Source organism: Fringilla coelebs (assembly GCF_963513975.1).
Source record: "Fringilla coelebs genome assembly, chromosome: 7".
In the NCBI taxonomy this organism is placed as follows: Eukaryota; Metazoa; Chordata; class Aves; order Passeriformes; family Fringillidae; genus Fringilla; species Fringilla coelebs.
In genome coordinates this window covers 12,313,576-12,339,785 of record NC_140035.1, presented here as the reverse complement: position 1 = coordinate 12,339,785, position 26,210 = coordinate 12,313,576, and the positions used below count along the sequence as shown (strand labels likewise).

At 36.5% G+C, this 26,210-nt stretch overlaps 1 protein-coding gene across 2 annotated transcripts in view; it reads left to right on the top strand.

Moving 5' to 3' along the window:
- The window catches only part of PTPN4 (protein tyrosine phosphatase non-receptor type 4), a 108,866-nt gene that overhangs the window by 64,482 nt on the left and 18,174 nt on the right, over window positions 1-26,210 (top strand). For both annotated transcript variants that reach the window (XR_014616323.1, XM_084209662.1), the window contains exons 12-19: window positions 3,504-3,676; window positions 7,363-7,431; window positions 14,077-14,211; window positions 15,437-15,595; window positions 20,061-20,220; window positions 23,117-23,200; window positions 23,286-23,342; window positions 24,645-24,801. Coding sequence is in view for 1 of the 2 variants with exons in the window: in XM_084209662.1 (XP_084065788.1) it covers window positions 3,504-3,676; window positions 7,363-7,431; window positions 14,077-14,211; window positions 15,437-15,595; window positions 20,061-20,220; window positions 23,117-23,200; window positions 23,286-23,342; window positions 24,645-24,801 (994 nt within the window). In the remaining variant the exon portion in view is untranslated. The remainder of the gene's footprint in view (window positions 1-3,503; window positions 3,677-7,362; window positions 7,432-14,076; window positions 14,212-15,436; window positions 15,596-20,060; window positions 20,221-23,116; window positions 23,201-23,285; window positions 23,343-24,644; window positions 24,802-26,210) is intronic.

Below are 26,210 nucleotides of genomic sequence, written 5' to 3'. Positions count from 1 at the left end.
TTAAATAAATCACTTAAATGAAAGGAGATGAAGCAGTTGAATGTCACAGTCATTTTCCAGTGGTAGTATAATACAATCTTGAGTGGAAGTTGGTGGAGTATTTTGACAATCATATAGCTGGAGCATATATCCACTGGAGTAAGTTTTTTCCCCATTGTTATTTCATGATTTTGTGGGGGAAAAGTATTTTATATGTAGGACTTCTTCATCCAACATTAGAAGCCTGAGCCATTACTTCAATAGCATTTTTTCCATCGTATCTTACTTTCTGTATGCTGCTGTATGCCTGCTCTGTATGCTGCTTCCCTTAAATGTTTAGAAGCTGCTTAAGAATAATTCAGTAGTTTTGTTTTTCTAGATGTTTCCCTAAACTTCTCTGGTTCTATTTAGTTGCACCCTTGGCTGTAGTAATATCAATAGCCAGCATCAAGCTCTTAATGCCATCCAGCATGTTTTTGTGATCTTGATTCTTTGACAGCCAAAGAAGCTGTTCAACATTTTCTTTTGCTCTTCTAGAAGGCAGATGTCCATTGAAAAATTACTTGAGTCTGGAACTAAACAATCTGATACGTTTCTGGCTAAGACTGAAACCTGGTTTCAGTGAGGGGCCAAGATAATTGATTTGATTTTATTTTTTTTAATTATAGGTTATGTATCTGAAGTTTGTGCTTTGAATTTTGTCTGACTTTTTTTGACTGACTTTTGGAAAGAACTTGGTCTGAAATCACAGGGTGGTGCATGGGCTTATCTGCCCAAGTACAGACTTGATCTTAAGTAGCACTGGCATTCATTAGATGCCTACTTGATTGCTGCCTAATCATATCAAAGTTTGTATATTGCCTTTTTTTATGAAGAGCAAATACTGCTGGCAGAAGTATATTTGCTGCATTTAAACCTTCACAGGACATTTGCCCCCTATTTCTGGAAGATGTTGAGTGTAGAGAGCATCTGCCATTATAAAGCACAAGTCTTTCTGTCTCTCTGTGATGGGGTAGGGAATTTCTGTGCTTTTTCTTCTGGGATTTTTCCTTGTTCAGCCAAAATAAAAGGGTCTCATTAGAGAGTAAGTTTTTCAATTCAGTTTCTTTCCTGAGCAGCAAGAGATTGGAGCAGTTCTCTGGAGTCACTGTTTCTAGGCAGGCAAAGGTGGCTTTGAATGAATGGCCCCAGTCAAGCTGCTGTTCTGTGTGAGAGGAGGATGAATATCCAGTCTGCTTTTTTGTTGGGTTTGCATTTTTATTAATAGGAATCACAAAAATGGCTTGGATTTCACTATATCCTACCTTTATTTGTCTTACTGTAGTTTTGTGCTGGGGCCCAGATCTTCATTACCAGTATTGCATCCTAGCTGCTTCACTCTTCCTCTCCATGGCAAGCAGACTGTTTTCCCCTCTTTAATAAAAACCACAGACACAATTAGTAAGATAATAATTTTGGAGCAGAATCATGCTGTGACTCTCTGACACTGTCTAACACTGATCTCAGCAGACATAACCCCCTGAAATGCCTGCATGTCATTATCAGACCATAGAGCATGCTGCACCTTGCTGGAGCCTTGTGCTATAAAAGCATTCCTTGGGCTGCAGGGCTGCTGTATAACTGTCCTGTTACTTTATGTGCTTTCAGCTGAAGTACCATGGATATTACAAATGTCAGCTTGGGGTCCTGTGCTGAGCCTACATTGATTCAAGCCTGCTGTTTCCAAGGAATACAGGGGCAGCCTTTCTCTAAATCCAGAATTCTCTGCACCCCAGAATTATCAGCTAAGATGAATTTCAAGTACCCAAGTTACATTGGAATATTACAGAATCTTCAAGGCTGAATAGGGGAGGGATGAGTGCACTTCGGAGCCAATGTCATATATTATTCTTTATCTTAAACAATGTGTCCTAGCTGTAATTGAGATGAAGGGTAGGGTTTGAGGATCAGTTCTCCCCGCACTGCAATGAAAGCTTTAAAAGCTGTGAATAGAAGTATTGTTAAGGTACCTTTAAAGCTCTAGCACACCAAGTTCCTGTGAAAGTGCCGTCTTGCATTACAATTAAGTTGATCTTGCTGCAGCTCCTTCTCATCTTGCCATACCAGCTCCTCCTTCATGCTTCATGTCTGATCTACTGATCAGATGGTGGAATGAGATTCAGATCAGCTCGTTTTCTGGAATACAAACTAGGGGAAACAGCAGGTTATGTTTTTTTTCCCCAACCCGTAATTATAATACTTTGAATGACATTAAAATGCATGATCACCAGCTCATGTAACTTGTCACATTTTCTTTTCCAACTGTTTAAAAGGCTGACAGAACATGAAAATTTGCTACCTCATGATTACTTGTTGTTAGAATCTAAAATTTTACCTGCTTCATCCTTTACCGGATGAAGGCCATAATGATATGGCCAATATGAAGTCCATAATTATACATAGTTGCTCTCTTGCAGAATAGTAATCTACCTTGTTTATATTGTTTGACTTTTATATTGTTGATAAAGCCTTTTATAACTGCATAGGTAATGGGCTGAATTTCTGTTATCTTATTTCTCATTTCTAATTTTTAAATCATTCTGTTCACAAGTCTAAAAAATACGGGGAACAGTTGGCAATACTTGGAAATTAAAAACAGATATAAGTAATGTTTGTAACAGAATTAAAATATCAGGAATTAGTTTATTGAATATAATTTCTTAAATTTAATCAATAAGTAGTTAGAATTTGCTGTTTGTTTTAAATCCATTTTACTTTGCCCTAAATTTGTCCTGTGGCTGAAAATTATGTTGTTCTTGTTCCTGAATACAACACTGGGGGAAGAATTGCAGGTCTCTGTGCCTTGGTTTCTCAGCAGATCTGAAGATGAGCAGACCAACAAAAGCTTAACTTGGAAAAGGACTTTACTACTAAGTTAAATCAGTTAAGGTGTGCAAAATGTTGGGGAGAATTTAGTACTGTGAAGAGAAAGAAAAATGCTGCTGATATTTCTGGACCTACAGAGATTCTTATCAAGCTCTCTCAACAGGCAGGGTAGCTTAGCTTGATTTGCCATTTTGCTTCTTGCATTTCCCAGGAATCTAATGAATCATTTAGAAGTAGGAACTGTCAGTTGCTCTTGAGATCGATACCTATTCCCAATCTCCAGCTGCCACATGTTCATGACAATTACTCATCTTAACTGTAGTTTTGAACAGAGAGGTACATTGTCTTTGAGCTCCCCATCATGGAATTCTTTTCATGTAGTTTGGGTCATACCTTTTAGACTTGTTTCTATATAACTAAACAGACTGTTAACCTTTGAGCAGACTGTTTTTAAAACAAAAATAACTCAGGGGAACCAAAAATTTCTTTAAAGAAATAGTAAACGTATTTCAGAAGGGTTTGTTGTACATAAAGTTGATAGAAAATTAGAGTCCCACTTCAAAAAGGATTATTTTTAAAAAATACCTCAAACACAACAATATTAGTTTCAAAAAGAACTTGAATAATCTTATCTAAAATACATTTTTCTCATTTTTTAGCATGAATCAAGAGAAACATTGCTGGGATTCAATATGGTGAATTACCGAGCATGTAAGAATTTGTGGAAAGCTTGCGTTGAGCATCACACGTTCTTCCGTTTGGACAGACCACTCCCACCTCAGAAGAACTTTTTTGCACATTATTTCACTTTGGGTTCCAAGTTCCGGTACTGGTAAGTGCTGATTTGAAATATATGGGAAAAAATATTAGTGAGCTCATCAATAAACACAGGGAATTATCTAGAATCTACATTAAAACATAATTCAAGTAGGTTTTGAATCCTGCAACTGTTCCCCTTCCCTGTTGGCCTAAGTTTCAAATGTCACTAATTTTTTTAAGATAGCTTGAAAATACAATTAGTACATTATTAGAGGTCATTATTGCACTAGTGCTCTGAGATTGTCTCCCAAGCTGCATTTCTTGGCCTGTTCTCCTGCTCGGTTATGTTCATCTTAAAAATGTTGTCTCAAAACTTTAAAGTCTTTGACATGGTCTTTTTGAAAACTGTTGAGTCTCAGATACTGCATGCAGCAACAGCAACAAAACAGACCTAAATAAATACCAAATACAAATCACTGAAAAGAAGCTTGTACAAGGAAAGCCCACTTATCTACATGTATACAAATAGGGAATTAGGTGAAAACAAAGGACATACATGCTCTGTATCAAACCCAGAGCTTTAGAAAATGAGGAGGAAATTAAATCCATAACCTTTAAGGATGAACTTAAAATAGTAGGCAAAAAGCTTGGAGGTGCACTGAATGACTGTGGAGCATCTATAATCCTGTAATGCTGGAGTGGGTGGTTTTGGGTTTTGCTGGTTTATACTTTTTATTAAAAAAAACCAGCTCTGTTCAGTGACTGAATTAACTGTCTCTGCAAGTAATGCAGAATGCCAGTGGTTTAAATCATGCCTGAAACAGAGAATAACAGAGCTGCTACTAATCATCCATCTAGAATGGCAGTAGTGTCTGTGACGTACAAAGGGACATGATGAAAAGCTAGAAAACAGAATAACAGGCTATTTCTGTCACACTTGTGAATTGCATAAATGTATAAAGAGGAAAGTAATTCAGTGGCTAACTGTTTATAGCATCTGTTTTTGACCAGCATTCACAGTGCTCATTTGAGAAACAGCATACTGTGATCCTGAACAGTGTTTGAGACTTGACTCAATGTTGCTGTAGAGAATTTCAGGGAGTCTTTTCACTTCTGTAAGGATTTTGAATCTGAATCATTGTGGTTACTTTTACAGAATAGCTCTTTGATGAGGACATTGACCTTAACATAAGATGAAAAGGGAAACTGCATAAAAACGAGGAAGGTCATTAAAGTTGCTGGAACAGCCAAAGGCTGGAATTTCTGCAGGTAGTTTGAGAGCTTGTTGAGAGGCAGCGTAAGAGAAATAACATGGCCCACAAAGAGAGGTTGAGGGCACTAGGCTTGCTTAATCTCGTGAAGACAAAGCTATGGAGGAATTCAGCAGCAATCCTAAAGCTACTTCAAGGGTAATGTCAGTACTGATGGACCCAGAGGTGCTTGGTAACAGGCAGGTGATATTTCACCACGAAGGCAGGTGAGATTTCACTATGAAGATTCTGGGTGGACATAAGGCAAAGTGTTTGGTTTTTTTTTAGAGGTGTGTTGCTGGAGCAAGTTATGTGGACTGGCTGTGGGTTCTCTGTTAGTGGAGGCTTTCAAAAGTCAGCTAGACAAAGCCATGGCCAGAGGTGACCTAGTGTTAGCAGGAGATTGGACTAGAGACTTCTAGCCAACATCTGTATGATCAAAAGGAGTCAGTAAAATACAGAACTGACAGGTCTAGACAGAATTATCTCCACTACTGAAAGAAATTGAGGATATGACATTGTTGAACTATTGAATTGTTACATAACCTATTTCCATTGGTCTAAAATACTACAAATGTTAAAGAATCTTTAGGATTTTTTTTTTAGTAAAGCTTCCATGAGGGATCTAGAAGACTGTTAGTGAGCAAAGGTGACTTCTGTACACTGTCATTGGATTTTTTTAAGTGGTTCTTATAGTATTCCTCACCAAATACTCATGAAAAAACATGAAGAGTTTTACTGTGTATTAGGATTTCTTTTAACCAGATGGAAAACAAGTGGGTTCCTTTTTCACAATGGAGAGAAGTTACCACTGAAATGATACAGAGTTTTGTAGCAAAATCTGAAATCAACAGTAAAAGGTTTTGATGGTGTTTCACAATGAGGGGTGAATAGGCAATAAAATAGTAGATCAAGTTCAGTGCCCAAAAAGAGAAAGAAAAGAGTAGGAGAATTTTCTGAAAACCTTAAATCAATTATTAGTAGCGGTTATAGAAGGACAAATAGAATGATAGAGTTATTTGAAAGGAATGGAGGCAAATACAGCCAGCTTACTGCTTGTTGGAGTTTAAAATGTGTAACCCCAGCAATTTAGTTGGCAGCAGGTTTGGAAAGAGAAATTTCCTGGATTCACAGCATGGCAGAGGTTGGAGGGCAGCTCTGGACATTGTTGAGTCCAATGCCCTGTTCTAACAGGGTCCACTGTAGCATGTTGCCTAGGAGCATAATCAGCCGGGTTTTGAATGTCTCCAAGGAGGAAAACTGCACCATCTCTGAGCAACCTGGTTCAGTGTTAAACTATCTTCAAAGTAAAAACTTTCTTTTGTCTTGGTGGGTGATGAGGCTGTTGTTGTGTTGCCTGGTCCTTGCTGCCTGCCCTAAGATGTCTCGTATTTCACTTTGTGCTGATTGCCTCTTGTCCTGTCTCTGGACTCCCTTAAGAAGCATCTGGCTGTATTTTTTACTTTCCCTTTCTGGCATTTTATCCTTCTGAGCCTTCTCTTCCTGAGGCTGAACAGTCCCAGCTCTCTCTGCCTTTCCCTATCCATCAGATGCTGCCTACCCTTAGCTGTCTTTGTGGCCCTTTGCTTGACTTGTGGAGCTCTGGAACTCCACCAAGCATTCCAGATGTGCTCTCACCTGCACTGGGCAAACCTGCTCTCCAGCCAGTTGACACTCAGCCTGTGCATGGGGTTATTCCTCCTCAGCTGCAAGTCTTTGCATTTTCCTTCACTGAACTTCATGAGATTCCAGCTGACCTGTTTCTCAGGTCTTCACACATCCAGTTGTTCTGTAATATGAAGGTGGAAATAGCTGATTCTTTGGTTTCATTATGTAAATATCCCTGTAGGAGACTCAGTGCTTGTTCTGAAGTTATTAATGGAGAAGTGGCTACAAGAGTGAGTGTTGCTGGTATCTTGTCATCAATTCTTAGGTGCTGATAGGTACTTAAAATTTGGGGTTTTTTCTAGAAGAGAAATTATTATAAAGAATCTTTGATTTGACACAAGACATCTCTTCTTATATGAAAAATCAGCAAGTTCCAAGATCTAAACTTAGTTTTGACAAGTTGCGTAGAAGAATACAATCCTGGTGTGCTTATCGAGTAATTTTTTGTGGTATTTTGCTAAACTAAGTAGCAACTAAGTTACTAGCAATTCAGGGAATAGTTTAGGAGGAGTATGCAAGAGATGCTGTAAGTTTTTGACAGTGGCTATAACAGAAAATATTATTAAACGTTACTCAAATATCCAAGCAGAGATTTCTTATTGCTTTGGATAAAAAAGCAAGCAGAAGGGAAAGCTTTTGTTGCATCTAAAATTATTTGGAAAGAGAACCTACATTTCTACCAAATGCTTTCTAAGGTTATGCTGTACTTAAGGTAGGGCAATTGCTTGAGCATGACTGAAAACAGAATTTAGGCATTTTGTTGAGATGGTTCAATTGTAAAAAAGAAATTGTTATTTAATCATGTTGGATTTAGCTGGTTTGATTTTGTTTTGCTTTCTAGTGGGAGAACAGAGGTCCAATCTGTGCAGTATGGTAAAGAAAGAGCAAATAAAGACAGGGTATTTGCAAGGTAAGTAGTTTGCATTCCTTAATATTTTCCCTTTTATATATTTTAAAAACTCAGGATAGCCTTCAGTGTACATAGTTTGTTGTTACCTGTATTAGCTCTCTGTGCTGTTTTTATTACAAAGAATGGTCTCCTGCTGTTAAAAGACTCTATTAAAATACTGAGTTAATGGGTGTTTCTGTCTGTAATAATATCTTGCAACTGTACATGTGTATTTTCTTTAGAAATAAGTACAGTGAGTCTTACTCGTGAGAGCAGCTTTATTATTGTAGTCTCTGTGAGGCATTTTACTATGAAAAGTGGGCTGCTTCTGAAGGTATTTGGTCACAGAGTAATTGGCTAATCATGAATATATAACTTAATTTTATTCCAGGCTCCTGAGCAGTTTTGTGATTACAATAAAAGATTCAAGACATAAGTTTAGTTATTTCTTCAGAAATTATGATGCTGTTTTCCATAGTAAAGCACCTGCTACATCCGCCTGGCAGTTTGCTCTGATCATGAATAGAATCTTTGTGGGAAGGGGGGGGGGGTCTGTCCTTTTTTATGGTTCTACTTCTACCAAGATCCAAGATGTCTTTTTGCCCCTTAAGGAGCTCCAGACTTCAAATTTTCGCTAGGAGACTTCCAGTAGTAAAACCAGCAAAGTGCCTGCCATTTGCCAGGTGCCTGCAGACACTGTTTCTAAGAGCATTGGTGAATTCTGCCTTGATTTCCTTCCCTGTCTCCACCCTTTCTTTCCCTGTTCTGTGCATTAGAATCTAATTTGGGTTTTAGCTCAGCCCACCATAGATAGCTCCATACTAGGTTTGGGGGGCAGAAATGCTGTGGCATGCTGGTTCAACAAGAAGATTTTATAAAACCATTTTTTTTTCTGTGTAAAACTGTTTTTTACTCCATTTAATTTGCTTTGGGAATGTGAGTGAATTTTAGGTTTGTACTTGAAGCAACTTTTTTTAGTACTTGGGAGACTCAACAGTGTGACAGGTGAGCTTTACTTCACTAAATGACAGTTGTGAATCAGTTAAAAAGTGTTTTTCTTGTTGCACTCTAAACTTGGCAATTCCCCACAAGTCAAGAGAGTGGAGGAGAGCTGATAGTTTGTTGTGAGGAATATTTTTATAATTTCAGTAACTCTTATGCAGTAGATGGCACTCTTCCCTTTGCAGCAAAACCCAGCAAGTGCTGCTGGGGGTCACTTGTAGTTTATAAAATATAGTTTGATAAAATGGATGAAGTCAATAAAATCAAAAGCCATGGCTGGAACCGCTCTTATTTTCATAAATCTTGGCTTCTTTTAGTTAATAATATGCTTGACTCTTCCATCCTCAGGAATTTTATTTTCCATTGTTGCCTTTTTATTAAGAAATAGAGCATTTACCGACATACTTTGAGTTTCTAAGAAGTGTTAAGGATTGTTGTATGAGGCATATATATTCATATCAGTGAAATGAAATAATGGTGTATTGTAACAAATACATCTCAAAAGGTTTTTAACAAATCAGCTGCTTCTTCTGTCTTCCTCGTGACAGTGTGCAATTAATTTTTTTCAATTTTAAAGACCTTTAATATTTTCAAGAGTGAAAAAAGCTTGAAAGAGAAGATGCTTCTAGAACACAGTGTTGTTCAAGAAACTTAATTTAAGAACATTAATTCTTTGTCTTCTAAACATTTGCATCTCAGGTTGACAGGCTGAGTAGATGTCAGCCCTTTTGTATTCATACAGAGGATAAATTTTGTTTTCTAAGATATTTCAGCTATAGTGTGGGATTTATTCCTGTAACCTGCCTTTCTTTTTCACGGTGTGTCTTTATCAGGCAAAGTCATGGTAGCATTGAACAGCTTTTTAAGATCTCAGGCAGTGGGATTCTTTTGGTGGCTTTTCAGGGTCTTTCTTGAGAATTAGGTGGGCACATGAGTTTAAATAATTGCTGTTGCTTTTATTATTATTGCATAAGAAAATCAATTCAAGATAAGTTAAAGAAATATTTTTGGTGGTTTTTTGTAGAGTTATCCAGATTTATGCTTGGATTTCTTAACAATACCTAATTAGAAACTGCCTTATTTGAACTAATGCTGTCTAAGCAAACCTTTGAATTATTTAATGGGAAGAAAAATGAACATAGAGGATAGCACTGAGATGTTACTAGAGTGATCTGTTTGCTCTAAGTTGGGAAATGTTGATTGCCACAAGTAATGACTAGCTGCTCTGGACTTTACACACTGAGTGAAACATGGGTGCAGAGCACGAGACAGGGAAATAAAATTTTTTAACAGCCAGTTAAATAAAACAAGCAATTTTAATTTACAGGAAGCAGGCTCAGCTGTTTGTTCTCAGGATTTTATTTAAAAATTAGCTGAAGGATTTTTTTTTTCTAAATTGTAGAAACCTTTACATTTAACCTTTAAACATGGAGCTATTGCTGTGAAGGATATATTATGTAATAAATCTCATACATTATGTAGGCGCTGTTTTCTTAATCTTCATGCAGCACTCAGTTCAGCATTCAGGAGACTGTTGCTGCAGTTGTTTAGGATTTTTATGGGTGTTTTGGTTTTTTGTTTGGTTTTAGGTTTTGAGGGTTTTTTTATCATTTTCATTACTGCTGTTCTCTTGGCCTCGTTTATTACAGGATATTCACAGTCCATGAAACCCCTTAAGAATTCCCAGAAACTTAATAAAAGTAGATAATAAGAGTAAAAAAAGTTCAACCAAGTAATGAATTGAGAGAATTCTTAAAGGACACTGCTTTGTCTTAAACTCCTTGCAAAATAATCTAAGGCTGCTTAGTTCTGGTGTGCACGGGGGGCTGAGAACAGGGAGTTTGAGTGAGAGGTTGTCAGTCATTTGTATCTGCAAACTCCCTATCATAAATTGGAGTCTGTGTTCCAAAAAATTCAATCTTGCTTCAATTATGCACTTATTCAGGTCTATTAAATAACTTCTCAGGTGCTTTAAATTGCATATGTCATTTGTGTGATGTACCTTGCAGATTTGTATATAGTTTTACTCTCTTGGACTGCAGCAGTATTTGTCACTTTTACTGAGAAATGTGTTCCCTGTACTCTTGTCAAAATACAAAACAAGGCTGTGGCTTCAGGTTTTGTTTGGTTTTGGGACAGAAATTATTTTTTAAATTCCCACTGTCCAAAAAAACACCTTTGTTCTTTCCCAGCTTCTGCAAGATTTTAGCCCTTCAGCCAAACAAATTCTGTATTTGAAGGCTTTTCTGTACTGTAGCTGAGCTAATATAATGTCACAGGTTTTTTTAGTTGCATTATGTAATTTCATCCCTGCTACTCAGTTTTGAGTATTTGGGTTTATTTTTTATATTTGCTGTACAGTTGCAGCTCATAAGACTTGAGGGCAGGTAAGGTATTCAGTTTCTGTTGCTACTCAAATAGATGGGACTGCTTCCAACTTTTAGCAATGTCTCTGCAGGTACACCAAAATTAAATCTGAAAACAGCTTATTCAGTAAACTATCAATGCCCTGTGCTGGGTGCAATAGAAGCATCCAGGCTGAGCAGACAGAGGTGAAATTTAAAATTCAAAAATTTCAAAGTTTTATGCGTGTTAGTTCTCCTTTCCCTTCTCATCAGCTGCACTCTGGTGCGAGAAAATTATTTCAATATTGTTAGAAGTCAGAGATAGAGGACAAATTTGTAGGTATATTTCACAACAAATCTTAGACGTTAATTAAAAAAACCCCTTATTGTTGGATTTAGAAGTGTTGACAGGAGAACTAAAATTGGCACAGCACTAAGAAGTTCAGTTCTGCAGTGTGGTAATTTTTTCTTTGAAATTTCTGCAGAGACAGGAAATTGGGGCAACAAACACGAGTGGGTGGGGACTCTGAGGTTAGAGCTGTTAATAAAATAATTGAGACGAAGCTTTGGTGATAAACACTGCAGCTGTTTGTCATGGTGGTAAGGTGATCTTCTGAAAGATCAGACCCTATCCACAATAAAAGGTGAGTGTTTTCTTGACATTGGATGTTTTCATTGGGAAGACGGTAATGCTTTGCTCATTTTGGAGTTGTGTTCCTTTGTTGTATCGATTGAGGAAGTTTACATAAACATAGTTACAAACTTTAGCTTAAGATACAAAGTACTGAGGGTTTTTCAGCAGTCAAAAATGTAACTGTTGGAAAAACTTGGATTTTTTTCCCCACCCTGTATGCTCCTCAGTCTCTCTTTGTAATTTATCTAGTTTCACACAGGCAAGGATGGTACACTTATACTGTTGTTGCGTGTTACATAAAGAAAAGCCCCACTTCCAACTTTCCTACATTCCATTTGTTGCTTTTTCACAAAAGGTAAATGAGGTTCAGTAATTGCCTTTACATGTCTGTCAGTAGATACTGTATCTGCAGTCCTGTACTGACCTAATTCAGCATTGGTTGTATTACATTCTTCTGCATTTTTCCCTCAGACTCTTCTTTGGCTGGTAGTAGAATCCACCTCTTGGCAGAGCGGGCTCTTGGTGCTCATCTGCTGGCTGCAAACACATGATTAAGTGTCAGCAGGGTCCAGCTGATCAGAGCCCTGATCAATAAAAGAATAACGAAAGGCTAGAATCAGACACGCATCTCAGTTCTGCTATTTCAGTTTCATGTTCCTTTACCTGTTCAGAACTGCTTGCATGTACGTGTTTGTGAAGAAAGATACCAAAGTGGTTTGAGTTGCTCACATTTAAAGCAAATTACAGAAATTGGAATTTTGGTTTAATTGATCTGATACCACGCTAATTATTTTTCAAATCAAATTAATATTCCTTAAATATAGTGAAGCATGCTAAGAAACTGGATGTGCTTCTTCGGTGGAATTAATTGATATTTCCCTCTTTTCAAATATCAATGATTTTTTTCCCCAGATGAAATAACACGTGAAATAGTATTATTTAGAATAGCCCATCTTGCTTAACTGCCTGAAATTTGTCAACTATTACTCAGTAAGACTTTAGAGCAGTAAAGCAGAATGCAGTACATGTTTAGAAATGCTTGCTGGGGTAAAAATGAAAAACCCTCCACAAGAACACCACCACTCCATCAGTACAAAGCAGTATTGGCATCTTACTTATTTCTGTCTATGAAACTTATTCAATATCATACTTGATTGGTTATTGTTGTAGATTTTTTGATAATGTTGAGGACAATATTATCTGCTCAAGGTGGTGACTTGCATTAAGTTCTCTGAGAAGCAAAAATATATTTGCTAGCAAGTTTCCCATTTTCAGAGGATGTAGTTTGTGTGCAGGTAGTTCCTTAATTTCTTAAAGTTCCTTCTTTCTGGAGTCAGTCTTTCAGTAAACCAGTAACAAAGACAAAGATTAACAGTTCCATGTGTCACAAGGACAGTGAAGGCAGAAATTATTTTTTGATACGGGTGTACGGAGCTGCTCATACAATAGTAAGTTGACACCTCATTGTGCAAAGCTGGAGAATTTAGTGATAGAATATGAAGGCAAATAGAAATGAAATTATTATGTCACAAAAGATTGAAGTGTCACTGGAACTAGAGAGGGTTGATAATGATAGATGAGAAATCTGAACTATGTAGCACCATGAAAGCAGTAGAAGTCAAAACCTAGTAACACAAAATGTACAGGACATGTATGGATTGTTCTAAAGTATTTTTGTTGTTAGGTGAAGAATTTTCAGTTGAAAACAACAAACTGCAAAAGTCTGGGTGTGTTTTTAGTTGCAGGATGGCTGAACCATCCAATGCAATGCTAAGAAAAAAGCAACCACAGATGATTCATTTGCTGCTTTCCAGTATAAAAGGGAAACGTATTTCATGAGAGATTATAAGTATGGTTTCATTCGTGCTTAAGAAAGAGGTGAAAGCAACAGCAGGAGATTGTAGGCATCCAGAGAATGGGAAGAAAAAGTTTTGATAATGTCAATAGAGGGCAACAAGTAGAAAACAGAATTCCTTTTGTATAAAAGCACTGCTGAGAATGACCTTTACCCTGAAGGACATTACTGGCACAAAACCAGATGAAGTTCTATTACCCACAAAGAAGCTTAAATAGTTCAATAATATTATTGTATCTGCCCGGCAAGTGACAAGGCACATTCTGGGAGAAAGCATGTGGTCTTGATGGAAATCCCTGATGTCTAAACAGAACTTTGTAAGTCTGTTGCCATGTTGTTGATTGCCTCACTTTCAGTTCTTCAGAATCTTTGGGAGTATTTTGGCATGATGTTTTTGCTGCTTTATTTTTCTGGAGGTGGCTAAACAGTTGTGTTACTTAGAGGGGATTTTTTTACTTGTTTATTTGTTTTGTTTTGTTTTACATTTATTAAGTTCAGGTCTTTCAGTGATTATGCTGTTTGAGTCAGATTGTCTTTGAGGCATTAAAAGTCTAGTGAGTTCGGATTCTGTCTTGCCTGTCTCCCTCACAGCCAACAGTAGTTTATTTCTATTTCAATGGCATTTTTTTCTAAGTACATTAAGTGAAGTACAGTAGAGGGAGAAAATACAGAACTGCCCATGTAAATACAGCTTTGCATTATTATGTTTCCTTTCTTACATATCATTTGGTTTCCTGTGATAGAACATTAGTTTCATTGTGGTGAGTTTTATATAATTTTGTTCTTACATCATACAATTTTTGGTTAGTCATTTGACTTTCTTCTTCTAGATCCCCCAGTAAACCCTTGGCACGGAAAGTAATGAGTGGGATGGATTGGGAAGTAGTCAGTAGGAACTCACTGTCTGATGATAGGTTGGAAACACAGAGCCTCCCGTCACGGTCTCCACCTGGAACCCCAAATCAGTGAGTAGCATCAAATCTTCTCTCCCTGCAAGTGACTCTTTACCTCTGAGTGACCTACTTGTGTAATAAAGGGATTCATGAGTTATGTAGGCAAATAGCTTCAAAAAATGTGTGCTGAATGATTCTCTGTAACACTTAGCTTCGGATTCAAAAAAAGATTTTTTAGGCGTGAGATTTAGGTGCTTCTCATTTGACCTATAAAAAGCGTAGGATGTATCACACTACCCTAAATTTGAGAGTTTGAGGTTTCTCAAGCACAGTTAAAACTAAGTTACTAATTTGGTTTAAAAAATACCCTGATGATAAAATCTATGTGAAATTTTAATATATAATTTATTTCATTTGATACCACTTTTTTAAACATTGGGGAAAATTACTTTATTGGAAATCCTTGCAGGTTTATTCCTCTCAATTTTTCTGCCTTTCTTTCAATGTTCACTCTTCATATGATAGAGCCTTCTGTTTTAAGTTAGTGAAAACACATTCATGATTTCTTTTGGAGGGTGACCAATTTTCTCAGTGTGCTGAAACTTGCTTAAGAATCAGCATTATTCAATTTTGTATTACATAAACGACAAGATTTTAAGATTCTACAGCATAATATTCACAAGATCAATGTTGTAAATACCTGTAGCATTTAAGAATTACTGGAAATTTGTGTAATAATGATGCTTAAAGCATAACAAACTTAATCATGCATGTTTAAAAGAATTTTAATATCATCATGCTAGTTTTCAAATGGGAAAATACTGGATTCCAGAAATTATGAGACTCTAAGTGCAAAGCTTACGATTCTTCTAGGGGAAGATGCAGGGGATAAATTGTTCATCTTAATTCGGGTTAAGTACTGCCATGAACAGAGTCACAATTTGTCTTCTTAGGAATCCATTTTTCTTCTTGTTGACTAGGCTGTCAGCTTGTTCATTGGCGCATAAGGGTTTCAGGCTTCTTTAATTAAAAGTATAATTATTTTTTTTAAATAGCCCTTAGTGTTTATTAAAACAATTTTTGAACACATAAAAAATGAAAACCATGTTGATTTGACAATGTAATTGTTTCAGTTATTTTTGAAATTTTAATAAAAATATGTGTATGAACATGTGCTTGCACTGAGAGGAAATAGTTTTTTTAGCATCCCATTTTAGTGGGTGGTATCAGAAATGTAGATTAATAATAATATTGTTGTTATTATTGTCACATTGCACTGCTCTGCTTTCCCTCTTAGTCGCAACTCTGCCTTCACTCAAGAAGGAGCCCGGTTACGACCCTCATCAGTCGGACATTTAGTGGATCATGTGGTTCACACCTCCCCCAGTGAAGTATTTGTAAATCACAGATCTCCATCCTCCACGCAGGCCAACAGCATCATACTGGAATCATCCCCGTAAGTTCTGCTCTTACCAAGCCACTGGGGCATGCAGGGCTGCTGAAGAGAAGTCAGAGATCTTGGCCTTGAAGAATTTATTGTTGAATGTGGGGTCAGGGAGAGCCAGGCAATCTAATAAAAAGTGGTTGTTATTTAGGGGAATTAGTGTAGGTCTTACTGTGAGAAAGGGCTAGATGATACAGAACTGAACACCTGTGTCTGACATATTCCACCTTCAGGATTACAATACCATCCCCACCAACCCAAGCTGTGGGTTTGCTGATATGTGACCATCAGTGTCTGGATGTGGAACCAAAAGTTGGGGTTTTGATAGAATTGAAGAAAAGTTTTAATTCCGACAAGTTTGGAAATGTTGCTTTTTGTCAAGGCACAGAAGTGAGCTTTACAAACGATGTAGCCAAAATACCTTTTTGTCACCCGGGCTTTTAGACATTGTGGTGTATTTGGTATATTGTTAGAGTTTACTTTTTTAAGCTGACACTGTCAGGCTTTTTTTTTTGAATGCTGAATGTTCTTTATACTGTAAGCTTACTTACCATAGGATACAATGGACAAAATAAAAACTATTATTCTGTATTGGGTCCAGAAGGAAGACAAGCAAAAAACCCCATTGAGTTATTCAAAGATACTGAAATACTCAATAAATTGTGTTCAGAGTACAGATTATTGGAAAAAATATTTCAATATATACCATTTTATCACTGGCATGGTACCCTCTTAGTATAGCTGAACATGTAATGCCAGATATGCCCTCCTCGTTTTGTATAATGATCTCTGTTAGCAGGGAAATTGTACAAATGGTTTAAATTGAGAACTGTAAAGCAGCACATACCTAATTACATGTTTATAAACAAATGGTATATCTCAGGAAAAATTACTCTGGAAAGCTATTTAAACACAGTTTTAAAAACTTGCTTAGACCGACTGTATTTTCAGTTTTAACAACTCTCTGAAATTTTTAGTAGGGAAATAGAATACAAAATTTTAAAAGTTTTATAAAATAGCACCTGATGCTTTTTACAATAGCTACAACAGTTACAAATTGGCCATCAGCTAGTTACTTAACTTTCAGGGTTATGTAGTATTAATTTGACCTAGTCATGTAAATTCTCCTTTTTTTGCTGGACTTTTTAACATATTCACATGCCAAAGGTCTCTCAGAACTGGAACAGTTGTGAATCTTTTCTCATATTAGAGTTTTGTTGTCCAAAGGCCACACAGGGTCAGGTTCCTTCTGTTCTAAGACTTCCAACTGAAGTCAGTTATGAGAAACCCTTACTGAATGACACAATGATACAGTGAAGAAAGCACAATTATTAAATACTCTCTTTTATTCATATGCCTTTACTTGAAGTGGTACAAGATTTTCCCGAGTATTCTTAGGATTTGTTTATTTAGTACTTGGTTTCTTGCATAAGTCACCATAGAAATGAGTCTTAGAAAGAGAGGAAGTGGTTTTGTACAACTATAGGTGTTTTTTCATGTTTTTGCACTTTTTATGCCCAAGCAGAAAAAGTATTGTTCTTCCATCAATAAGTGTTAGGGGTTCCATTTTTGGGTTTTTTTTCGTCTTGTCAGAAGCTTAAAACTAAAATTTAATATTCCGGCATAGATCTCTAGATCTCTAGATCTCTAGAATGAGGACATTGACTTTCAAAAATATATGAATCCCATTAAGGTCTTTTGAAGGTTTAAGCTGATGTTATTGATTCAAGATTTGCCGTTTATGAAGGAAAATAGCTGACGTGAAGTTCATAGCAGCTGTGTAATTTTAAACTATACTGTTCTACAGTCCAAAAAGCTATTTCTTAATCAATTTGACCTTTCTGGCTGAAAATATTTGAGTACTCCATGTACTAATTTGTCAGAAACTCTTATTTATTGATCAAATTTATTTGTGTGAAAAAGAGGGGCTAACCTGACTGGCAATAGGTTTGGTGATCGTTTTGAGTTTGGAATCAACATAGCAAAAGAAATTAACAGTTTCCATGCAGTTCAGAAGGATATTATAGCTCAGCTAATATAACCTTTAATTGCACATCTTTTCTCCATCTGCACATCCTATTCAACACTAAATGGAGAGATAGTGCTTATAGTCCCCTTAGCTAATTATAACCTCAAATTCCAAAAGCACGTGGTAAGTGTTTAGTTTAATAAATTTATGGGGGTGTGTATGGAACTTTTGCTAAATATATTAAAAAGATCAGACCGGATATCTGTAACAAAAATACCCAGAGCTTGCCAGTGCCAGGGTTTGTATGTTATTTTATTATTATGTAAATTGCTGAATTCAGTAACAGAGAGCTGCTTTGCCTGCAAAATAGGCTGCTTTCACTGCCATTGTCTGAGCATTCATAAGGAAATTCAAAGCTGACTGGGCAAATATAAAGCACTGAAGTTTATGCCCGAGGCTTGATTGTTAGTTCTCACAATTCATTATGCTAATGTATTACAGAACTTGCATTGCTGCTTGTAAAATGCTCATTTAAGTAACTTTTCAAATCTTTTCTTTAAGTTTGTGTGTTCGGTAGGAATTTACTTGTGTTTGTTGACATGTATGTACAGACATCTAGTCAAACATCAGATCCATCTTCTGCTTTTATCAGAGTAACTTCTTTTGTGTTTCTATTCATGTTTTCTGTTCCTTTTTTTCTTTGGTTTACAACTCTCAGGAGTAATTGTTTTCAGGAAAATACATAACTTAAAAGACTGAGTAGTCTGTGCTGGCCAGACTTGAATGAATGAATGCATAGGCTGCTAAAAATCTCTGGGTGACCTTTGTAAGTCGATGTCTAAATAGTTTATAGCTGCCTTGCAGATTTGTTTTGCAAATGTTGACAATCATCATATTTTTCTCTCCACAAAAATGAATTTAGAAAAGCTGCTTATCTTGAAAAATGAAATGTGCTCTTTTTTCTGTTAGTTGCGCTGAAAAGTGTTAAGAAATACTATTTTTCTTCCCAACTGTGTTTTGAACATAAGGTTCTTCAGACATCAGACTGAATAATTAGTGCGTTTTTTTTTCTTGTAACACTTCATGAAAAAAATATTTTCTGAAAGTTGAAATAAAGCAGAAAAATAGAGAAAAATATTGTTGGGATCTTTTAGAATGTGCTGTCTTCTTTCATACACTGACAAAAATGTTACCAGTTTTGTTTTCTAAGAATATTGACTAATTTTTTTAAAACTGAAGCAGAAAATGTTTGGCATTTCAAAATGAAGTGTTCTATTTTCCAGTTTTCATGCTTTTTGAAAAAGGTTCATCTTTTTTTTTTTTTTAAATCAGTATACTCCACTTTGCTGAGATTTTTATTTTTGAACATGTATCTGGGATCTGCCTTTCGTGAATTGCATAGAGACAAATTTTATGGTATGGAGTTTGATGTGTGCCTTAGGTTTTCAGATTTGCAGCAACTTGAAACCTTGTGCAGTCTCATACTGAGAGTCTTGCACTGCTAACAGTTCACTGAGGCGAGACTACCAAATACAGTAGAGCTGCTCATGTGGCTACCTGTGTGTTTTGGAGGGAGTTATGTGATGAGTTACCACTATAGCTTGCTGATAATGAAAGGAGCAATGTCTTCCTTTTGCCTCTGGGAGTGTCCTTCCCTTTTTGCATGGTAGCCAACCCTGAGATAAACCAGAGGACCCAGACTTGTCCAAAAAGTGGTTTTGGTTGCTTGGTGTAAGCTGCCTTAGCCAAGGGAGGAGGACCAGTTCTTCAAGGAAGCAGCCAGGGATGTGGGTGAAAGAACAGACACCCCTATTTTTGGTGGTAACGTTCTCTTTAGATTTAGCTGTAACCTGTAAGTTCATTCTTGATGGTTTATGGATTTGCTATCAGTGGGCTGTTGTCTGAAATCGTTAAATGACTTAATAGCACCTTCTAATGGGGTGCTTGTGGAGGACGACGACATATCCTGCTGGTATTTAGGAACTGGCATTCAAACCAAGTTAAGGGAGCTGTGAGCTCGCTGCCCTTTTGAGCCTTTCCAAATGTTCTTCTTAATTCTTAAATATAAATCCATATAATGAAAGATGAATCATATATTTATGTAATACAAATTACACAGTTAAGCTTTTATTCCAAGAGGACTAATAAAAGGAAATTCGCCATATTATACAAAAACAGAGAACGTTTTTATTGATCTACGAAGGAGTGCTTGCAGATCAGAAGTAATGGGTTAAGCATGCTAAAACCATTTTTAAGAAGGTCATAGGCAAAAGATGAACTTGCTAGTTCTGTGTACAGTTACTTGTCGAGAAAAATGCTGCAACAGGTGCAAACATAAGCTGCCAATATATTCTACTGCACTACATTTTTGAGGTTCTAAAAATACATTCAGGTAACCATCTCTCAAACGTTTGAGTTTCTTCTAATATTTTCAGTTTATTTGCAACCCTCAAAGAACTGTCAATATCTCATGGTTGTTCCACTTCATATTTTTGTTTCGGTATTTAGATCTCAAGAGACTCCTATAGATGGGCAGCCTCCAGCGTTACCACCCAAACAATTTAAAAAGAACAGTTGGAACCAAATTCATCATTCACACTCACAGCAAGAACTGGATAACCATATTAATGAAACGTTTGATGTTCCTGCGTCACCTGAAAAATCCACCGTAAGTTTTTTGATCCAGTTGAACCATTCTGCTTTTTGTCAGATTGATGGTCCTGTTTTACATGAGCTTGGTTCAGAAGCATTTCAGAGCTGCTGTGTTTGTGCATTACCTTGCAGCATTACTGTCCCTTCACTGGCTCCTGCTGGTTTTACTCTCGATGCTGGAGTAGTGCTTTGTCAATTGACAACAAATCACTACATTGGGATGGTCATGCAAACCTTTTGAGCATTAGTTTTTCAGCACATGCAGAAATTTCTGCCTAACCTCCTCTTTGAGAAGTCATTTGCCATCAATTTTAAAGAAGACATTGCAGGTGTTTAATCTAGCTTTAGCTAAAAAGCTAAACCTGAAAATGCCTACCAGCTTCTAAAGTAGTTTTATCAGGAGAAGCTTCTTGAGCCTGTGGTTGCATTTCTCATCAGAATTTCCAAGAGAGTATCAAGAGGCCTGTGATAGCAAATCGAAAAATATGAGCAGAAGTTCTTTTTCCATAATCAAGCATGTGTGAGATGAGTAATATAGTCAGTTGATTGTCTGACTGAGGAGAGATCTCCCGGATCACTTTTGTGATTTTTGTCCTTCCAGAAGTTTTCCAGTGGTTCTAGATTTTAATACCGGTGTGAACAGTAAATAGGACAAGAAATGTGTTGGAGGATGGGAAAACATCCAGATGTAGCAAATACTGTGTAAACAGTTTTGTCAGCCTCAGGCATTCAAAGTTATGAGTCACCTCCCCAAACTGATATTTAGAAATGCCTTAGTTTGGTTATTTTTGCATCCTGAACTGTAAAATTATGGTGTTCTGTTCTCTCAGGCCTTACAACAAAGTTAAGATTTCCATAGAGCCCTTGTTTCATTTCATAGCTGGAGTTTTAATAAAAACTCAAAAGTGGAAGTTTTAAATTTTTGAGTATTTTGGGAATGTTGTACATTTTTTTGTTATAATTAAATAATGAAGCAGAATTTGTAACAGCTTTGTCTTCAGGCAGTGCTTACCTGAGTCACATTAAAGTACACATTAAAGTTTTGAAAGATAACACTACTTTAGTCATCAAGTTTTTCTGCCCTGTATTCAATTATCTTTACCAAATTGCAAGAATAACTTTCACTTGTTTTTTTAACTCCTTTTAGTTCAGCAAAACCAACACAGTTGTGTGAATGAGATTGTTTTTTCTCTGTGCATTGTCAGTGTGATTGTTCGCTGTGCTCCAGTGGGACACATTTACACAGTCTCGCTGAAGGCAGTGCACTGCTGTAATTGAACATCTAATTTGGTCTGCTGATGACTCTTTATTTTGGGGATTGCAGAAGAAGGAACATAGCATGACTGAAATTTTTGGAATGTTGTTTAGTTTCAAAATTGCTTTTCTGACTAGAATTCACATTCCTGCACTGCTGAAGTCTTCTGCTGTTCCATCTCAAATGTTTTAGAGAATACCCCTCACCATTTTGACTTCTTAAAGCTGTTGAATTTCCTTTGTTTGTTGCATGTATGGAGGGTCTGTGTTGAAAGGTAGTAGGACACATTGGGGAATGACAACTTTTTACTCCATCTGCAATCCCTAAGTGTCCAGTCTGAGAATGTCAGAAGTACTTGAAAGTACTTGAAAGCAGGTGTGGTCAAAATCCCTTCAGTCAAACACATTAAAGATGGCATACAGTCCTCTCTGCGGACTTGCATTATAAACTTCTGCTCAAAATAGCATCTTAAAGCAGGAAGTCAGCATTTCCTTTCTGTCTGGGGAATGCAGTGGCACAAAAGCTGCCAAATGCTGCAGGTGAGCACTTGGTTGATGTTCATTCTGTCTGATCTCCCACACCAGTGAGCATAGGCTGAAATGATTGGCATATGATCAGGCTTCCTGAGACCCTTTTCATTAATCTCTCTTGTGCCATTACTTGCCCAAATTTTTCACTTTTTCATTACTTTGAATGCATTTGGTGAATTTTGTTTTAATCAAAAATGGAAGACACCTGCAGCTGAGTTAACTTCTAATGAGCCAAGTTGTGCAGACTTCTTTAGCCTAGTGAAACTCCAGGTTCTGAACTTTCTAACATATAAAAATACTTGCTTTTATAAGTTTGTTGTGTATTTTTCCGAGTATGAGTCTTCTGCTTTGCTGTAACTGGTAACATTGAAAACTTCCTTGAAACACATTTCTTTATTACTTTGCATTCTCACTATAGGAACTATAGAAACACTAGCCAATGTTCAGTCTGTAAAATAAATATAGATGGGAACCAGCTAAAAATCACTTCAATGTCATTAAGTTGGTTTTTTTCAGACTAAAAAGGTAGCTAGTATTCCTCAGTTTATTGGTGTTTCCTTTAACACTGTTGTTGTCATCCAAATAAAATCAAGAAGAAAGCAGCTAAACTTTTCAGAGGTGAATCAGTGCAGAGCATGTGTCACACCTCATACTCCACTGGACTGGAAATGGAGTAAGGGATAGGGAACCAGTGTTTCCTTGCTTACTAATGGCATATTGCAGTTAATAGAAACAAAAGGACATCTTCAATTATCTTCCTTTTCATTGTATTACATTCTTATTTCAGCTCTACACTGTGGTCTTACTTAAAATGAATTTAAGAAATTTCCATTTGGTATGCTGTTTTTATTAGAGTTTTGAAGCCAGTTAGTCTTTTCTAATATTCTTTCTTACTTTGAGCTTACTTTGACAGAACAGGCCTTAAAATTAGTTACGTCCAAGACTCTTAAACCTGTAATTTTTCCCTTTTATGCAAACGCAAGGTGTTTGTGTTCTTGACTGATATATTCTCAAATGTCCAGGAGCAATTATTTGATAAAGAAATTGCAGAATTATTAAATACAATATACTCAAAATCTAACTGTGAGAAAAATATATACTGACATAATATAACTTTTGTCTATTAGCCCAATGGTGGTGTCCCCCATGACAATCTTGTTATGATCAGAATGAAACCAGATGAAAATGGAAGGTTTGGCTTCAATGTAAAGGTAACAGTACATCTATTCCTTTTATGTTTATTAAGGTTATTTTCTGACATTTGGGGTTTCTTACTAATTTAATTTGTTTTTAAAGGGTGGATATGATCAGAAGATGCCGGTAATAGTGTCCAGGGTAGCTCCAGGAACACCTGTAAGTTATGAAAAAAGCAGACTTTATAGCAATATCTGTTTATCTTGAAGAATGTACTGAAAATGATACATTATTTTCTAGCTGCCTATGAAAATTAGGTTTTGCTATAACATTATCAGAACAAAGCAAATTATATGCAGTAAGAATTTGATGGGGCTGTATAACATATTTTTTAAAGTTCTTCAATCCTCAAAAGTATTTTTTTCCTGCTGAAACAGAGTTTAATTTCTGAAAATTACAAGGCATTACAGATGCTCTGTATGCATTGGTACTTTGAGCTGTGCCATCCTAAAAATACTTTTACTTTATTGCTTTTTTTAGATATAGACATTCAGTAATTTCACATAAATTACATATTGAAAGAGTGTTAAAAATAACTAAAATAGCAAATGTCTTACTTCAGTGACAGATGTAGCTGAGTAAAGCCAACATGTAGATTAAAACCAGACATTATGAATCATTCATCAGGTCTGATTGTGTGTTGTTACTGATGTTTAGTGACTATAAGAGTGTCTTCAAACTAGGCACAATATTTGTCAATTTATTGTCAGAAATCCTGACCTGGTATTCAGCTGACTGGAGTCAGCTCTGTTGATAGGTGTTAGAGTGGAGTTAACCATTTATTTGTCTTTTTTTTTTTTTAACTCTTTGAAAGTATTGAAATGTTTGCTGGAATCATTCTTCATGTATCTTGTTAATTATTATCCCTGAAATATTTAATAACGTGAATAGTTTTGACTTTAAACATTCACTCTGTAGGGAGAAGATAGTTGGTGATGGCTTGTGCTCTTTCTCTTCTGCAATGATGTTTAGACTGTGATTATAATAACAATTTTTATCACCTGATTCCTCTCCATGGGATTACTGGGAGTTGTACATTGTTTTTTGCCATTACCATTGTAGTATTTCACACCTGAAGCATTTAAGCCAGTGAATTGATTTGGACACAGTCTTGCCATGTTTCTCCCCTCCCTGCAAAGATAAAAACATCCTGCTTTTTAATTGCCTGTACAAAGGGTGATTCAAACAGAGGAGCTTTCTGCATCAGCTGAGGGGTAGAGTAACAGCTGCTGAAAGACACATTACAGTGCCACTCACCTCCCAGCTGCAAATGGGAAGGGCATTGCCTGTGTATTGTGTAACTCTTGGATTTATCATTTCAATACAGTGCAGCAACCATGGCAACGGGGCTGTTAGGATTGGAGAGCCAAAGTATAGTTACTTTAAGTTGTTATTTTAAGGTAAGAAACTGGTAATGGCTTGTGTTACAGATGGTTTTGTTTTTTTCCCTCAACCTTGCAGGCTGATCTGTGTGTCCCTCGTTTGAATGAAGGGGACCAGGTTGTCCTGATTAACGGCAGGGACATAGCAGAGCATACCCACGACCAAGTTGTAATGTTTATTAAAGCTAGCTGTGAGAGACACTCAGGGGAACTTGTGCTCCTAGTTCGACCCAATGGTGAGTGGCTTGTGCATCATAATTAAAAATAAAAATCCACACCCCGCTTTCATTTTCTAACCTTGATTTTGTGTCCTGGCATGGAATGTTTAACCTGTAAGAAATAACTCCCTTCCCTGAAAAGGAATTGCAACAACACAGTGTATTGATCCCATAATCTAAGGAGCTGTGTGTAACTAAGTGTTGCAAAGCAATAAAGAAGTCAGACATCAAATATTTCTAATAGACAGCTAATTTAAATTTTGTTCTCACTCTCATTGATGAAAATGTCCAGAAAGCTATATGGATATTGAATATATTTTATAAGTTTATTATTATTATTATTCTCTTAAGGAAAATTTAAACCAAACACAAACAAAAAGCCGCTCACCAAATACTCAGTGTTTGGGTGACATTGGAAGTCAATACATACAAAATCCTTCCATATATTTTTAAAACAATCCAAAACCACTCGTAACATTTCTACTTGAGGAGTCTTAGTAGAAGTGCTAAAATGCAATCTAAATAAAAGCTTATGCAGTGTATTTCCATAATACACTGTTGAGTCACAGCCAGCAGATGGGCACTGGATTTAATTCTGCTGTACCTCCTAACTACAGTGGAGTTGTAGAGGAAAAAGCAGAATGAAAAATACTGATGCTTAATTGGAATAATTGAAATTACTTTCGCAGAGTACCTCATTCACCTCATAACAATTTTTCCCTTTTTCACTAATTTGCACTCCCCACTTACAAGTTCTGTCATTCTGTGTGTAAGTTCTCTTGCACCTTTTGTGTGCTTACTTTCTTTTCAGACAAAATTATGAGCTTTGTTTGCACATTTTTTAAAACAAACTGTCTTTCCCCTTGCATGTTGATTATCTTTGTATTCTGGATAAAAACACATGAGTTGTAGAAGTGAGGAGTTGCCAGTTTCCTTCTTTGTAGTGATGTAAAATAATTTAAAAACAGGCTTTTGAACAGCATATGTCTGTTATGTGTAGCAGAGGATGCATATAATTTCTGAGCTTATAGGCAAGGCACACATAGAGTATAGTTTTATAATGCCATGTATTAAATGCAATTTTCTCAGGTGGTCTGCACATCTTGCCCTAATTACTGAAGCCTAAAATGAGTTCTAAGTGAATTGTAAGTAAAATATAAATGCAGCTATAATGCTATCAGAGGCATGATATGAGAATCTGAGATTTGAGAGTTATCTCAGACAAGGCAGGGTATAATACAAGTTTTGATCTAAATTTTAGCTGTCAGTGATGGGCTTTCACTTAAAATTACTATTACACCAAAGAAAAAATTAGTTTTATCGTAGATTATAATGATCAGTAAAGGCTCCCTGTCCTTGCTGATGGGGACTAAAATCAATGTGCTAATAAGTGTGGATTTTTCTACAGGAGAAATGCGGTGGTTTTG